General features: G+C 36.9%; 1 protein-coding gene across 1 annotated transcript in view; it reads left to right on the top strand.

Annotated features, from left to right (window-relative positions):
- LOC124383806 (collagen alpha-6(VI) chain-like) overlaps nt 1-16,554 on the top strand; it is a 48,808-nt gene extending 32,254 nt beyond the window's left edge. The window contains exons 21-40 of the mRNA XM_046846131.1: nt 5,793-5,858; nt 6,386-6,439; nt 6,539-6,574; nt 7,059-7,121; nt 7,700-7,762; nt 7,853-7,915; nt 8,033-8,095; nt 8,433-8,483; nt 8,567-8,602; nt 8,746-8,808; nt 8,899-8,961; nt 9,049-9,084; nt 9,903-9,939; nt 10,023-10,034; nt 10,158-10,651; nt 10,773-10,869; nt 12,088-12,756; nt 12,878-13,004; nt 13,842-13,999; nt 15,500-16,554. Of these exons, the coding sequence (XP_046702087.1) occupies nt 5,793-5,858; nt 6,386-6,439; nt 6,539-6,574; nt 7,059-7,121; nt 7,700-7,762; nt 7,853-7,915; nt 8,033-8,095; nt 8,433-8,483; nt 8,567-8,602; nt 8,746-8,808; nt 8,899-8,961; nt 9,049-9,084; nt 9,903-9,939; nt 10,023-10,034; nt 10,158-10,651; nt 10,773-10,869; nt 12,088-12,756; nt 12,878-13,004; nt 13,842-13,999; nt 15,500-15,687 (2,439 nt within the window). The 3' untranslated portion in view covers nt 15,688-16,554. The remainder of the gene's footprint in view (nt 1-5,792; nt 5,859-6,385; nt 6,440-6,538; nt 6,575-7,058; nt 7,122-7,699; nt 7,763-7,852; nt 7,916-8,032; nt 8,096-8,432; nt 8,484-8,566; nt 8,603-8,745; nt 8,809-8,898; nt 8,962-9,048; nt 9,085-9,902; nt 9,940-10,022; nt 10,035-10,157; nt 10,652-10,772; nt 10,870-12,087; nt 12,757-12,877; nt 13,005-13,841; nt 14,000-15,499) is intronic.
- The last annotated feature ends 542 nt before the right edge of the window (nt 16,555-17,096 follow it).

The following is a 17,096-nucleotide window of genomic DNA, read 5'->3' as shown; positions in this document are numbered from 1 at the left end:
TCATACTCTGCCACGGTGAACTAGTTATAGTGCCACTTGCCAGGTCTTTAGTCAAGAAAAACGTTGCACCTTGCAGAGCATTAGAGCGGGTCATCAATGCAGGACAAAGCAAAAGCATCTTTTTTTGGTTTTCTGGTTAAGTTTGCAATTATCAACACATAGTCTTTTGCTCCCATCAGTCTTCCTAATGACAACTACTAGAGATGTGTAACACCTGCTACCACAGTTACTGTTAACCAGACTGAAGAAAACCAGGTAAAAGAGCAGTTATCTAGGTCTCTGCAATGGGCAATTTGTATAACATCCATAAACACACTGAGACTAGGAGATGAATTATACCCAATATGGGATGTATTTTAGTAATTTACATATGTTTACAGGAAATTAAATTACAGAAGGAAAAAAAAGAAAACAACTGAAAACAACAAGGTGTATTTGTTTCTCTTGGTCTTTCAATTCATTTTGAACACTTTTTTCTTTTACTTGGTCTATGCTACTTGATTTATGTCTATTTATTATTTTATTGTGGTAATCTAATGTTTGTATATTATTAATGTAATAATCCTATTTATTATTCGTTCTTAATCTATATCTATTATATGGAAATTTATTTATGATAATTTATGGCTTAATAATAATTAGTTGTTGAAACCTCTTATTACTTCTGGGTTGTTTATCCTCGTCACAGAAACGTAACTTAAAAAAAATAAATAAATAAAATACTGCAAAGAAGAAAAAATACAGTATCACCAAACCAAAGTTTAAATCAGAAACAGAATAATGCAACTTATAAACAAATATAGACATTGTTAAATTCCATGAAAATTATGCATGGGATTTTATATTCTCAATCAGCAATCACCGGCATCAAAATCAACAACCATCGCCCTTATATTTATCTCCAAAGCTCCCGCGATCTGCAAAGCGTGTTTCTCTTCCTACTTCCTGTACTTCCTGACGGCAATTTACGTCTGTTTCATACTTTGTATGTAATTACTTAAATAGATGTAATTTTTTTATTGCACCATGAAATCGGATATATATTTTTTTTTATTTTATTTTTTTTAAACCAAAAAATATAATTATTGCAAATGATATTATTTACTTTTTTTCCGCGTTAAATTCTGACCTGTGTTACAGATGCATATGATCTGGAGCGCTCTCTCAGTATATAATAGGTCGTCATCATAAATAGCCAAAACATTTGTATACCTAGTCAACAATGCTCTTAACTCATTGTTTGCTGGTACCTCAAAGTCTAGTTTGTCTAAGATTGCTTTAATACTGAGACTGACAATCCATTGAGTCAAATGGGACATGTTCAGTACTTCCCGAAATTCGCTACAACTTAACTTTAACATGAAGATTATCACTGATGCACTCTACTGGAGATACAACACCTACAGACATGTCCTAGGTTGTAACCACACATCTTCCTGGGTGAGGTTTACCACTTGTACAAGCACTGTATTTCTACTAGGACCACCAGACAACCTTCCAGTAAAGGTTTGTTCATTGACTTTAATAGCCTCTGACATTCAGTTTCTAGTTTATTTTGGAAACATTTTAGACATAAAAGTAATTACTAATGCTGCAGGGATGTACATTGTCTCGACCAGCCAATCTTGCTAATATTCGCCTGTTAATACCACATTTCTGCACTGGTTAAAAAACACTCTCCCACTTTGAAGCTAGTTTTTCTTCAAGAGTAGTCTCAAACCCAGCATGGACAAGTTGACAACAAATGATAACAGGTACAGAATTCCCAAAAGTCTGGGGTTCTTTATCTTCAAAAAATCAGGAATTCTCCAGCCCATTGTTTCCACATCTTACTTAAGATAGCTAAGGTATGGAATCTCTAATCTCTAACTGCCTATAGACAGCATGTTTTGCTCTTCACCACAAAAGTGCTGATGGAAAAACTGTTCAGTTATGGTGCTTACTTGACTTTCAGTGTTGAGACCTATCATCTGTCTTTATGTCCACAACTGGGCATGTTCCCACAGCATAGGCAAGTAAATGGTCATGTGATTTGGTCTTTCTTGACTCACAGCAGCGAAGACATCTTGGTTTCAGTCTGCATCTTGATTGTGATTTGTTTGCAACTCACCTTGTTTACACCCTGCTTCTTTGGGCAGTTCATAGCTTTGTGTTCTTCTCCTTGGCATCTAAAACTGAAATGGTTTGCCTCATTTGTGAATGTCAATTAAACCCAAGATTCTTTTTGGATAACCAAAGTCTTTACTAACCAAAATTGCTTTAAAAGTACAACAGTTGACCAGACTATTGACGGTAGCCATCGACTTCTATAGCAGGTGAAAGAAATAATGTGGAATCAGTGGGTACCATCCAATGTCTGGTTACCAACATTCTCCAAAATAGCTTCTCCTGTACTCAACAGAAGAAAGAAACTCATACAGGTTTAAAACAGCATAAGGGTGGGTAAATTGCATTACTTTATGGCAGGTACATGAAACACTACTAAAAAATGGGGGAAACTTCTGACAGCACAAATCATGTGCAAATGGAACTAAAAAAAAAAAACACTGCAGCCATTTTAGAGCCTCAGCCATAAATCAGGTTTAAATAACTAATTAATCAACAAACATTCTCAAAGGGGGTTGCATTCTGGTTGTGGATGGCATCTCTCGGAACTTGTTTGCAACACAGACAAGAGTGTATTTGGGTATGTGAGGTGAATATTAATAGGCCAGAAGGTAAAGAGGCCCCTCATGGTGCAAGTCTTTGACAACCACAGTAATCCTCACCAACCAGCAAGACAGGACTGGAAAACACGTGCAGGTGGATTTAGGTATCAGGATCCTCTGAGGGCTAGAAAACAAAAAATTTAAATACAGAATTTAGACCGCAAACACAACAAACATCAAAATCAGTAGTTTGATGTTTCATTTGTTGTGGGATAGAAATGGTTCATGAGAATAAAGAAATCAATGCCGAATGCTGTTATCAATTAGTTGGGCTGCTCAAGTTAAGGCTTAGCGTGATGGTAAGTTAACACAGCTACTTAAAAATGGAGGATAGTAACAGGGTCGAACAGCAGCAGGAAAAGAAAATACTGATATCGCGGAGGAAGGTGAAACATCAGCTCGGTAAGCAAAACTGGTATGGAAAATGGTATAGTTTAATGAAGTGCTATTAAGTAAACTGTTTGCTAACTTTGGGAAAGTCGCACTGGATCTGTTCTGGCGTGTTTTGCGAGCTCGCAACATAGTGATGGATTCAATTAAAACAGTGCAAACAAACACTAAATCTAAAAGCAGCAAATAACAGCAGCAGTAAATGATTACATTTTAGTCACTTGTATTTTTCAGCGAATGCTTATCCATTTGTACACCAATGCATTTTTCCTTTCTTTTTAAGCCGGTGGCTTCCTGCATTTGTCCATTCCTTTCCTTTTTATTGCATTTGTCTGCTACAACAGTTAACCTGTCTGAAATGCTTGTTTTCAATGTTTGTAAATTTTATTTATGCATATATCATTTAATTATTATACAAAATGTAATTAATTATATTCTAGATGCTTAAAGCTTTACTAAACAAGATGCTAACAAGATGTTAACAAAACTAAACAAAATGTCTGTGTAATTTTTTAAAGCATGGTTGTCAAATTGCCATCTGCAGTTATCATTAAAAGTTATCATTGTTTATTTAAAAAAAAAAATTTCATATAGAAACAACACAGCATGAGTGAATTTGTTCAAAGGAAAAATCTTCTATGCAGTCAACAAGCAGCCACTATACACTTAAAAATTTATCAAGATAGTTAAACTCAATATGTGGCTTTGGCATTTTTTTAATACATAAATATATTTATATACATAAATATACATAAATACCCTGAATTAGGGTTCTATGTAGTTATAATAAGCAAAACAGCTTATTAAATGTTTATATCTGATTAATTAAAATAAATAAATTAATAATTGTCTGGTTAATTGATTATCAAAATAATTGTTTTTTACGAAAAAAGCCTATAGGTAATTTTATTAAAGGGATAGTTAAAAAAAAAATCAATTCTGTCATAATAGCCTAACTTTGTTCCAAACCTGTATGTGTATCTTTGTTCTGTTTAACAAGAGGTCGACCGATTGATCGGCCAGAGGATTAATCAGGATGATTTTTGTGATTGTTTGATTATTTGGCATGACCAATTTTGTTGCAAATTAGGCCGATTGTTAGGCATGTACATCTGGCGCACTAAACCCAACGGTATGGAACATAACAAATACCTAAAACTAAAGAACAAAAATTACCCGACATTGTCAAATGACTTACTGTAGGCTTGGTGTTTCCCAGGCTTTGAGTTCTTATACTTAGTTCTTAATCTAGCCTTAGAAACAGGATTAGAAACGAATTTATAAGAGGGACAGCGTATGTAGGAAGTTTTGGAGACAAGGTGAGGGAGGCGTGATTGAGATGGTTTGGACATGTACAGAGGATGGACATGGGTTATATCGGTAGAAGAATGCTGAGAATGGAGCTGCCAGGAAGGAGGAAAAAGGAAGGCCAAGGAGGAGGTTTATGTATGTGGTGAGGGAAGACATGCAGGTAGTTGGTTTGAAAGAGGCAGATGTAGAGGACAGGGGGTATGAAGATGGATGATCCACTGTGGTGACCCCTAATGGGAGAAGCCGAAAGAAGAAGAAGTTATCATGTAAACATACCCTAATTGTGTCAGATAAGAGAGACATTTCAAATGTCCAGATCAGTGTGTCTCCAGGACCAGGATTGAAAAACACTGATGTATACCAAGGGTTCTCAACCCTTACACTTGAGATATGGCAGAGTTTAGCTCCAACTTCGATCTCACAAGTCTGTAGCGTTCTAGTAGGACATAAAAACACTGATTTGTTTACATTACATTTACATTTACAATTGCGGCATTTAGCAGGCGCCCTTATCCAGAGCGACGTACAAAAGTGCTTTGAGTCTCTAGTAATTAATAAATCTACACTGGTACGCAAGATTACAAACTTAATATAAATATAACACTAGAATTCTACAAACTTGGAAAGTGCTAATTTAAGTGTTTCAGGAAAAGGTATGTCTTCAGTCGTCGCTTGAAGATAGTCAGGGACTCCGCTGTACGGACATCTAGGGAAAGTTCATTCCACCACCTTGGTGCCAGAACAGAGAAGAGCCTTGAAGTGTAATTTGTTTGTTTGAATCATTAGGGTTTTGTTGCAACACAGATCCTGGGGATGCTAGCAATCGTGTAGGTTCTCTCATTTTTCAGTTAAAAAATAATCTTCACATTTCTATTTACCTTGATTGAAGCACCAATACTGTTTACCATGTACTGTAAATACTGTGGCTATCACATACCCCACTCATGGAATTTTGTATTTGGAAAAAAAACAATTGCCAAAATATGTCCTCCAATAGACTGACTGAATCTGTTCAGTGGAAGATAATGCTCTGTGAAAATGCAAAAGAGTACAACACTCCAAATGATTAACAAAATGGTAAACTAAACTGTTTACCATTTTTTGTGAAAAATGGTGCTCAAAGCTGTCTCTACAACGAACGGTAAACATGTCCACACATTTGCAGTCTTGCCTACTGGGGTTTCTATGTGCATGGAAAAATAAAAATTTTAAATTTCATGTAAAAAAATTTTAAGACATAGAAATCTTGTTTTTGTGACTTGGAAGTATTTATTAAAATAAACATGCTGTTGAATCCCTGTGTTGTTCCTCATTACACGGAATATACTAAATATTTAGGTATGGCGCAAGAGGTCTAATGTTGTATTCTGCTCTTCTAACAAGGGTGAAACAGGCAGTGACAACAATAGACGTGGTCCCAAGGGTGAACTTGGATACCCTGGCCTACAGGTATGTCTTGTTCAGACTTTTTCAGACAGTGATTTCTGCAGCTGAAATTCACTGAAACCAGATATAATGCACGTTTACAGCCTATTTTACTCAAGTTTCAGCATGAAGGTTCTAAAATGCTTTTCTGTTTGAAATGTTTGTAAAGAGTTTTTATTTGAGTTGGCATAGCCTTCAGCTTGAAATCAGTCTGGTTATCATCCTCAAACTTCACTCATCTAAAAGCATTTTCCCCAATAAAATTTCACTTGCTGCTAATTTGTTTTTATTTAGTTAGTTTAATTAACTAATTAAAAGAAAATCCCAGAACATCAGCTTTTCAAAATACTGAAACAAAGTAGTCTCACTAAGATCTGTGGTTTTTTTTTTTGTTTTATTATGATATTTGAGGTTAACCTTACCTGATAACTTTGATCTGTATGATTTTATCTATTAAATATAGATATTTACAGATATATATTATAGATGTTTATTTGCAGTGGACATCAGGATCTATTATAGGACAATAACTTTCTTTGTTTTAATGACAGGGTGACACAGGTCCAGATGGCAGTCCAGGTTCTCCTGGGGATGCTGGCAATCGTGTAGGTTCTCTCAATTTTCAATAAAAAATAATAGCAAACTGAGGTTTTAATGCGTAACTTTTATTCATTAATTTTTAATTATATTTCATCTTTTTACAGGGTCAAAAAGGAAGAAGAGGCGCCTCAGGTCTACCGGTATGAAATCTACCACAAATGTTCTTTTATCATTGGAACTCCACCGTACCTTTTTCCTTTATTAGTGAGCATGAATTATTGTGTATTAAAATGCATGAGTACAAATGAGGAGCACACTGTAGGGGATGACTAAGAATTATAATGAAGGAGCAGCATGCAATTGTCAGGATTACGCTGAAATCACAATCTTTGACCCCAGTACCCATCATCCCCTGCATATCACATGACCTGTCACCCATCAGAACTGACACCTGTCCTGTGTTCACTAATCATCTATTACCTTACATAACCCTACATAAATTCTAGTTTTGTAGCAGATCCAGTGTTTATTTGTTTTTGGTTCTTTTTTTCACGGATTTGGTTAGTTGCTTATTTGTTTTAATCCTTCAAAATAAAATCAGCATTTGCATGTTTTATATCTTAAATTACATTACAGCAGTATACATTAGATGCTGTTGTTTTACTCATTTACTTGTTTTCTCAGGGTGCCAGAGGACCTCAAGGACAGTCAGGACCACAAGGAATCTCAGGACCTTCAGGATCACTGGTGCCTTATTTAAATTTTTGTCTTTTGGTTAATGTCATTTACCATGTTATCCTTGTTAGATTTTGCTTAACTTTTCCTAAAGATTTCAAACATTTGTTGTAGTTGAGACAAACTAGTTGTTCTATCTCCCAAGCTGAGTGATCCACAGTTTAAAGAAATAATGTATAAGAAAACATTGGGGGAAAAAAAAAAAAACATTGAGGTTGCATCTGATTTGCTAACTCTGTGGGTACTTTTAACTTCCCAGGACAAGGCTTTTAACAGCTTCTTTCAATATCAATCAGCTGATGGTTAAGGCACAAAAATTAACCAACACTAATACAGCTGATAACCCTTCAGGGGAAGGCCAGACAGACAATGTAGAGACTCTTTAAAGTCTTCTTATTCTTTCTGCTGCTCACGTTACGGTTTGTCCCAGCGTATCATCCATCTCCACAGCTCTTTGTCCTCTACATCTGCCTCTTTCAAACCAACTACATGCATGTCTTCCCTCACCACATCCATGAACCTCCTCCCTGGCCTTCCTCTTTTTCCCCGTCCTGGTGGATACATCCTGTTGTCTTTCTTTTGTTGTGCAGGGACCAATGGGTCCTTCTGGATCTCTTGGACAGAAAGGGATATCTGGTTTTCCAGGACCACAGGTATGCTTCAAAGTTCAGTCCACTACATCAAAAACATTTTTCCACCCAAGGCTAATTCTTTAACAATACTAATTGTGTACTTCCAACCAGGGACTACCTGGTACACAAGGAAACACCGGACCTAAAGGAAATGTTGGACCCAGGGGACAAAAGGTATTTTTGTTTTTACCCCGTGCATGTAATATTTCGAGATTTAACGTATATTGTACTTGTGTACAGCTTAGCTTTAGCACTTGGCCAATCTATGTTTAAGTCCATCTTCTTGTGCAGGGTCAGCCTGGGGAACCTGGAAATAAAGGAACAGCTGGACCACAGGGTCCCAGAGGCCCACCGGTATAAATGAAATATTCTTTTAATTTGGTACTTGTCACTTGTCACTATTGGATTGTTAATTAGGGATAAACAAATAAGGATTTTTTTATGCTAAAGGTTATATTTATAATCTATATTTTTCTATAAAGCTGCTTTGGAATGATGTCATTGTTAAAACCACTATTAAAAAAAAGACATTTAAATTAATAGGGTTGATAAAAAAAAAATACTAATTAGGCTGGGTTGATCAAGGAATGCCATATTGCACTCTTTTCATGTAATTTCTGAAAACTTTTCAAGTGTTTTGACTTATTCTGATGTTAATGACAGTTCTACCTTTGTTGGCTCTCTACCACAGGGTAATGATGGTCAAGATGGATTTGGGTTAGCAGGACCTAAAGGACTGAAGGTAACTCGCTACTGTTTTTTCTTGTTGCAATTAGTTTTTAAAAATGTTTAACAAAACACTAAACTGATTTGATCTATTCCAAGGGAGACCCTGGATTTCCAGGACATCCTGGATTTCAGGTACACTTTCTTTGCATATTTACATTTTGTAGAGTTGAGTTTGTGTAGATACCAACATATGTGGTGTCTTGCATTCTATCAGCTAATTAAAAAATCACATCAATCATCAATTTAACTTAACAGTATTGAGCTATTTTATGCAGGGTGAACCTGGAGATCCTGGGAGAAATGGTGATAATGGCCCTAAGGGTTTAAGAGGAAGAGAGGTAAGAATAGTAATATATTTTCCATAATTTAAAGTTCTTTTCGCTGAAGAAACTGGATAGTTTCTTCAGTGTTGGTCTGATGTATTACAGGGTAGTGCAGGTGGGATGGGAACACCTGGAAATCCTGGCAGCATTGGACCACCTGGACACAAGGTTTGCAATTCTTAGTAATATTATTTATTTATTTTTGAGACAAATAACTATTCATTACATTAATAGTTCTTGTGCTTTCCATGAAAGGGCCCTAAAGGACCCCCAGGAACTATGGAAATGTCTGTAAGTCTTTCTTTTTTAAGTTTTTTTTTTTTGGGGGATCAGTGGTTATTACTTCTTTCGGCTTCTCCCATTAGGGGTTGCCACAGCGGACTATCCACCTCCATACCCCCCGTTCTCTACATCTGCCTCTTTCAAAACAACTACCTGCATGTCTTTCCTCACCACATCCATGAACCTCCTCCTTGGCCTTTCTTTTTTTCTCCGTCCTGGCAGCTCCATCCTCAGCATTCTCCTACCGATATACACCATGCCCCTCCTCTGCACATGTCCAAACCATCTCAAGCTCGCCTCCCTCACCTTGTCTCCAAAACGTCCTGCATGCGCTGCCCCTCTAATAAACTAATTTCTAATCATGTCCATCTTCGTCACTCCTAACAAAAACCTCAACATCTTCAGCTCTGCTACCTCCAGTTCCACCGTCTGTCTTTTACTCAATGCCACTGTCTAAACCATACAACATCGCAGGTATCTGTAGATACCCTTCTATCACAAATCACTCCTGTCACTCTTCTCCACCCACTCCACTGTGCCTGCACTCTTTTCTTCACTTCTCTAACACACTCACCATTACTTTGCACTGTTGAACCCAGGTACCTGAACTCCACCTTCTCCACCTCTTCTCCCTGCAACTGCACCACTCGACTGCCCTCCCTCTCATTCACACACATGTACTCTGTCTTATTCCTATTGACTTTCATTCCCCTTCTCTCCAGCGTGTACCTCCATCTCTCCAGGCTCTTCACAACCTGCTCCCTGCTCTCACCACCAATCACATTATCAGTGGTCACTAAGTTTCTTTTTTTTTTTTATCATTTTAGACTTGTCAACTGATTAGCTACATCAGGAACAACTGTGGTAAATTTTTAGTCTTCTACTGTGCTATAGTTCTAAATGTTTATTCAGGTTTTTAACTGTAATTTCACATTTTGCTCCCACAGGCTGCTGTAAAGGTAGGTTTGACACTTTCTTTACTTTGCAACACACCAATAATAAGGATTATAAGGAATCACTGTTAAAAGTGCACTAATGAACATGAGCACCTCTTTATTTCTTTGGCATGTCTGCACATCTAGATAAAGCAGCTTGCCCTGTCTACCCAACTGAACTGGTGATTGGTCTGGACATGTCTGATGACGTTAGTTCTCCATTATTTGAAAGAATGCGCTCAACTCTTCTTTCTTTGCTGGGCAGCATTGATATCACTGAAAGCAACTGTCCCCAAGGGACACGAGTGTCTGTGGTCTCTTACAACTCTAACACCAAGCACCTCATACGTTTTTCTGACCATCGCCGTAAGAAAGATTTGGTGGAAGCTGTGAAAAACATCCCTCTGGAACGTACCTCCAACAGACGCAACATAGGTGCAGCTATGCGCTTTGTGGGTAGAAATGTTTTTAAACGTATTCGTCAGGGTGTTCTGATCAGAAAGGTGGCGATCTTCCTCTCTGGTGGACAGTCCCAGGATGTGACCTCCATAATCACAGCTGTTTTAGAATACAAGGCTCTGGATATAAACCTTGGTGTCATTGGATTTAGGGACACTCCAAATGTTCGGCGTGCTTTTGAGGTAATATAAAATGGCAGCAGTGATACCTGAAAAAAAATGAAGCATTAAGGATCAAATTGATTGGTGTGATGCACTTTTTAAAGACTTAACAACTGTGCTTTTGTTGTGTGTTATAATGAAGGCTGATGAGACTGGAAGTTTTATTTTGTCAGTGGTGGAAACATCAGATACCCAGAACGCAGCACTTGAGAAGATCCAGCGATGTGTCATCTGCTTTGGTAATATGTACAACCCTAATTACAAAAATGTTGGGATGCTATGTAAAATGTAAATAACAAAAAGCAATCGTTTGCAAATCTCATAAACCCATGTTTTATTCAGAATCATTCATATAAAACATATCAAATGTTTAAACTGAGAAAATACTAAATTTTAAAGAAAAAAAAAAACACAAGGGCAAAAAAAAAAAATCAATATTGGAAGCCTGTCCTCTTTTGGCCCTCAGGTGGCACGACATTAAAAACAGGTATGGTAATGAATTGTAATGCATGAGCTCAGAAACGCTTCCAAAATCACTGTCTGAACACATTGTTCTTAGTGACATCCAAAGATGCAGGTTAAAGCACTTAAAGCTGCCATCTTCTCTGGGCCAAATCTCAATTAAAATTGTCTTCTATAAAGTTGGAACACTGTTCTTTGGTTATTTTAAATTATTTTTGTAAACCATGGACTCTGCATACTCAAGACTAAAAAAAGAGAGGGATCAACCGGTTTATCAGCTCTCAGTTTAAAAGCCTGATTGTGTGGGAAGTGAATAGTTATGAGATCAAATCCCAATAACACCAAGCCTCCACTCTTGGGTCCTAGAGCAAGGCCCTTAACCCACAACAGCTACATTTTATGAATGAGGTAATTGTAAAACCCGCTCTGGATAAGGAGCTGCCTGCAGTACAGATCTTCCATTAACCAAAAATATTTAACCCACCATGAAACACAAAATTCTACAAAATTATTCCAGAACTACAGATAAAATTCTGTATCAAACACAAATGTGAAAAATATTCCTCTGCCAAAACCCCAGCACTGGTCACACTGAATTCCTATATGTGTATAGACTGGTTTTAAAGGAAGAGGGGAGGCTACACAATGGTAAATTTGGCCCTGTCCCGACTTGTATGTTGTGGCCAAAAAATTCATAACTAATTGTTTTTTTTGTTTTTTGTTTTTTTTATAAAAAGCCTAACATTTGATATGTTCTCCTGTGTTCTATCATTAATAAAATATGGGTTTGAGATTTTCAAATCATTGCATTCTGTCTTGATTTACATTTTACACACCATCCCAACTTTTTTGGAATTGGAGTTGTAAAAATAAGTTGATGTTTATCTAACAAAATATTTTGTCATCTAATGAAAAATAAAATTATTTAAGTCATTAACAAAGAATTCACAGAATGATTTAATTATATTGATTTACTTTATCTGCTGTCTTTTCAGATCTATGCAATCCAGCTATAGGTTGTCCAAACACCAGCGCAGCTTCTACTTCGAAGGAGGTAAACATGGATCTGGCTTTGTTGGTAGATGGTTCCCGGAACATCCAGGCTGATCAGTATGAGGGCGTAAAGCAAGTGCTAGGCACATTGTTGGACCAGCTTGTAGTGAGTGCTCAGCCAAGTAAAGTTGACGGACAGGCACGAGTGGCACTTTACCAGCAAAGCTCATCATATAGTGAGGTCCAGGCTCCAGTCAAGCAGATCTTTACTTTCCAGCAGTTCCAAAACCGTAACCTGATGAAGCAAAGAATCTTTGAAAATCTACAGCAGACTGGTGGCTACTCCAGGCTGGGTCAAGCCATGGAATTTGTAATCTTGAAGAATCTTTTCACTGTTTCCAAGCCTCGAAAATACAAGATGCTGCTGCTTATAGTGGGAGGAGAGACAGAATATTCTGATAGAGAAAAATTGGACTTTATCTCCAGAATGGCAAAGTGCCAGGGTGTGGTGCTTTGTACTCTTGCAGTTGGTGATAATTTCAACAGCACTCAGGTAGAGGAAATTGCCAGCTTCCCCACAGAGCAGCACATTGTTCACTTGGGCCATGTAAAGCAAGGAGAGCAGGAATACGCTCGCCGCTTTATAAGGACTTTCCTACACATTCTGAGTCGTGAGTTTTTATTCTATAATTTTTTACAAAAATATAAAAGTTTTAATATATGAGGGTGCTCTCAGGTATTTATATGTGAATGTATATTTAAGTTTGGTTTATTATTTATTTATAAATGCAGGGCAAATGAACACCTACCCTTCTCCATTGTTTAAACAACAATGTAAGAGTCTTCAGCAACAGCAAGGACAAGGTAAAGGCCCTGTCCTTGATGTCTTTGAGGCTGTCAAGAGACCACCCATTAACAGGTACTGTAACAATGCAATGATCTATCTGAAATGTTAGCACACTTAAACTAGCAACTTATTATGTGAAGATGGAAGCTAAAAGGGTTATTCTGAATCTTATGCAGTTAATCATATCTATTTGAGCTTTAGTTGTAAAGCTTTTGTATTGCTTCTTAATTTCAAATTGCCTTGGAATTGAATACAGAAAATGCTGTGACCCTTTTTTTTTGAGGGTTTAAAATAAATAAATGAACAAACAAATTGATTAATTAATTGTTTGATTAGTTAATCAACCAAAACCAAAAGGTAATCAACCAAAACTTTAATCTATGCCTTAGTTTAAGAGAAACTGCACAGAAAACATTTATATTTACAAGGGTTCAATACTAACATGCAGAATTTTAGTGCAGTGCAACATCAAAATGTGTAAATGGCTTGATGCTGTAAAATTAAACAGATTTTCCACTTGCTTGTTCAAAAAGGAAACCGTTTTCAATTTAGCTTTAGTTCAAATGGTTTAACATTGTTTTTATATTGTATTATAGTCTGCCAGATGCTCAAACTGACATTAAGTACTCACTAACTACACTAATATTTCCAGCAGGGAACATTAAATTCCAACAATATTTGTTAAATGAAAATTGTGTTGTCAAGCACAATGTTTTATCCATGGATTTTTTGTTTTCTTATTTATTTAGTCTGTATTGATTGGCACAGAGAGGTGGATTGTTATGTTGTTGTTAGTGGATGCTATGTACAGTATGTCACACATAATAGGCATGATGTTCCACATTATATTATAAAAAGAAGCATGTGTATGGAAAGGCAGTTTGAATAAAAGAAGTGCAATTCCTTCAGGTTTCCTCTCACAGGATCTACTTACACTGAGGTTACAGAGAAAGAATTTGTGGAGGAGATTGAAGAAGAAACAGAGTTTTCAGAACAGAGAGGGCCACAGATGGAGACTGAGTATAGAAATGAGGATGGGCTCTTCTTGGGACCTGGAATGTCAAATGGTAAAGTGGCTTCTGTTTGACTGTGGAATTGAGCATGTCCGTAAAGCGGGTAGCACAAGTGCACTTGAAGTGTTTAATATATCTGAGAACATATGAGCATAGCCTTACTAATATAACAATTTCCAACACTGTTAACACTGATGTAGCAAAAGTAAATGAAAAATTGCATGACAGATGTGTTTTATGCATAGTAAATAATACAAATGTAAGAATGAATAGTGAGATGCATGCACAATGCACGTGTCTGTAATTTCTTCTGTCTAGCCGAGTGTTTACTGCATACGGACAGTGGCACCATGTGTGAAGAGTATGTCAAAAGGTAGTACAGTGGAACCCCGTTGTACGAGCATAATTCGTTCTTGAAAATTGCTCGTGTCCATTTGCTCGTATGTTCGAACTGATTTTCCCCATAGGAATGAATGTAAAAGTGATTTAATCCGTTCCGAGATCTCATCTGATCGCTTATTTCTGCACTTAAAAAGTATTCGTAGCCTATTTTCAAAAACAAATACACAGCAAATGACCGTAATGTAAACATAATTTAACACTTACTCATGTGATAGTGGCTGATTGCGAGTGTGAGATGAACAAAACGCTCATAACCTCCTCGGTTTCCATGTAATTCTATTTACTTTTGTTTTCACAGCACCATCAATGATTTTCTTGGGAGACATTTTTCAAGATTTCTAGTGAAATAAAAATATAAAACTAAAAAAAGTTACTGTGGGAGAGCGTATGAATATGGGAATAAGGAACGCCACAACAGGTCAGATGCAAAGGCTTCACATCCACTTTTATTTGGGTTTTTTGTGTCGGTCTGCTTAGTGCTCCACGCAGCACATCTCAGGCGCTCTCAGGCGCGCGCGCACGCACGCGCACACACACACAGTCTCCTCCTTAAATGCACCCTCCGATCACTTGAAAAGAGAGAACAATCATTAAGTCACATTAACTTCAGGTGAGGAAATCCCCTGCCTATCTGCTCTCGGACCCGCCCTCCATTCACTAACCGCCGCTCGGCCACGCCCCTGCTGCCACAGTTACGCTTTTGCTGCACTGAACAACGAGAGCCACCGAGTGATACGTCATCAACTAAGCGACTGATGCGACCCTCCGCCGAAAACGGGGAACCGGCAGCGTAAGTTTGCTTGTGCCTTCGAAATTTGCTCGTGAAACAGGGTAAAATTTTGCGAGCGAGGTCGCTCGTATCTCTGTTTGCTCGTACTATAGGTTGCTCGTACAACGGGGTTCCACTGTAATATGATAGTGAGGTTGGTGCATGCTTACTCTTCTGGTATGGCGGTTGTGATGGCAACAGCAACCGATTTAGCACAAATGTTGAATGCTACAAAACTTGTGTCATGAATAGTAAGTCATCTGCATCCATAAACAGTGCAGTATTAATGTTACAACCTGTTAGTGCATTATTGCTAACCTCTGGAACCTCTCTCTTTCTCTCTCTCTCTCTCTCTCTCTATTTCTATCTTTGTCTTTCTCTAGCTACAGATATGTGCTACTTGAAAAAGAATGATGGGCCCTGTACAAATTTTGTACTTAAATGGTTTTATGATCAAAACAAAAATCAATGCATTCAGTTCTGGTATGGAGGATGTGATGGAAACCTTAACAGATTTGACAGTAAGGAGCAATGTGAAACCCGATGTGTGGACCTTCATACCCTACAGTGACTTTAATCAAACTACTTACAATGCAAACATCCTAGGATATAGAAAATATCTATGTATATTTAACTCAACTTAACCTTACAAGGTTAAACTACGTGTTTTGTAGATGTTGCATTTTCATATTCCATTTTCTTATTTGGTGCTGACAAAATGCGGTCTTCTGTCACAATGTAACTTTTATATATGGAAATCATGAAGGTGCTCATGTTTTAAAAACAAATTGACACATGGTACTGAATTCACTTGTTTTTTTTATTTTCTGTTTGTATTTTGTATAAAAAAACACTACTACTACCACTTCTTCTGATGATGATCATTAAATAATTAATTACTTTTAATAGCCAGCGTAGCATGGGTGGAGTTATTTACATGATGATTAATGTAAATAGCCTGTTACAGGTTGTTAAGGTGAACTAAAAAAAAAAAGAAATTGCCTCCTTTACTGAGGCTCAATGGGTCACAATTTGTCCTTGTCTTTTTTAAATACTTGCATTCCTTTTTTGTTTAATAATTGTAATAAATAGTGCTCAGTGCAGTCACAGCATGTCTGTCTTTATACTGTCAGATACTGTTTATCTTTCACCTGAACATGTTATGCTTCATTTTTTTTTTCTTTTATTTTTTTACTTGTATGGTATTTCACACATAACAGAGGTGAAAAGTAACAAATTACTGTACATGTATTCATGTTACTGTAATTGAGGAGTTTTTTTTCGTGTACTTCTATTTTTTCAAAAATGTTTCTTTATTTTTACTTAGTTTATGGATGTGTTGTTACAATTAGATTGTTCAAATCAAGAATAGTTCAGTTGAAGAAACACATTGATAAAAGCAGCATAAATGATTCACAAATAAACTGTTTTGGTTTGAGCTAATGTCTGCATTTCTTTCTGGAGCTGCTGTTGTGTGAAACATTCATTATTTATATTCTCTTATCACTCTGATTATAATATTGCAGATAATGTTTCAGTTGTCTGTGGGAGAGACCATACAGTGGTCTTAATTGCTTCACTGTTTACAGTATGCATACAGTTAATTTAATAAACTGTTAAAATTTAGTTTATTGTCTCTTACTGAATACACTATAATTGTTATGCTTTTTGATAATGGATATTGTTACCTGTAGCAAAGAGATTATATAAGTAGTGGATTAGGTCTTGGGGCCCAGATTACAAATTAGCCTGGGGACCCAGAAACCGTAATGGTTCCTCTAGATGCCTGTAATACCCAGCTGAAAGCAAAATGTAGAAATGTCATTTATTTGTTATGAAACAAATTCCTGGCCATATTTAAGTGACCACTTTGACTTCAAGTGCAAGCAATGCAAAAGCTTAATCATGCAGTATAAGATGTGTTTCACAAAGGTCCCTGAGCTGGCAGCTTATAAAACTTGCACAAGCATGTAGAGATTA

Source organism: Silurus meridionalis, chromosome 4 (genome assembly GCF_014805685.1).
Source record: "Silurus meridionalis isolate SWU-2019-XX chromosome 4, ASM1480568v1, whole genome shotgun sequence".
NCBI lineage: Eukaryota > Metazoa > Chordata > Actinopteri > Siluriformes > Siluridae > Silurus > Silurus meridionalis.
The sequence above is the reverse complement of the archived record's forward strand: the minus strand, read 5'-3'. Positions and strand labels throughout refer to the sequence as shown.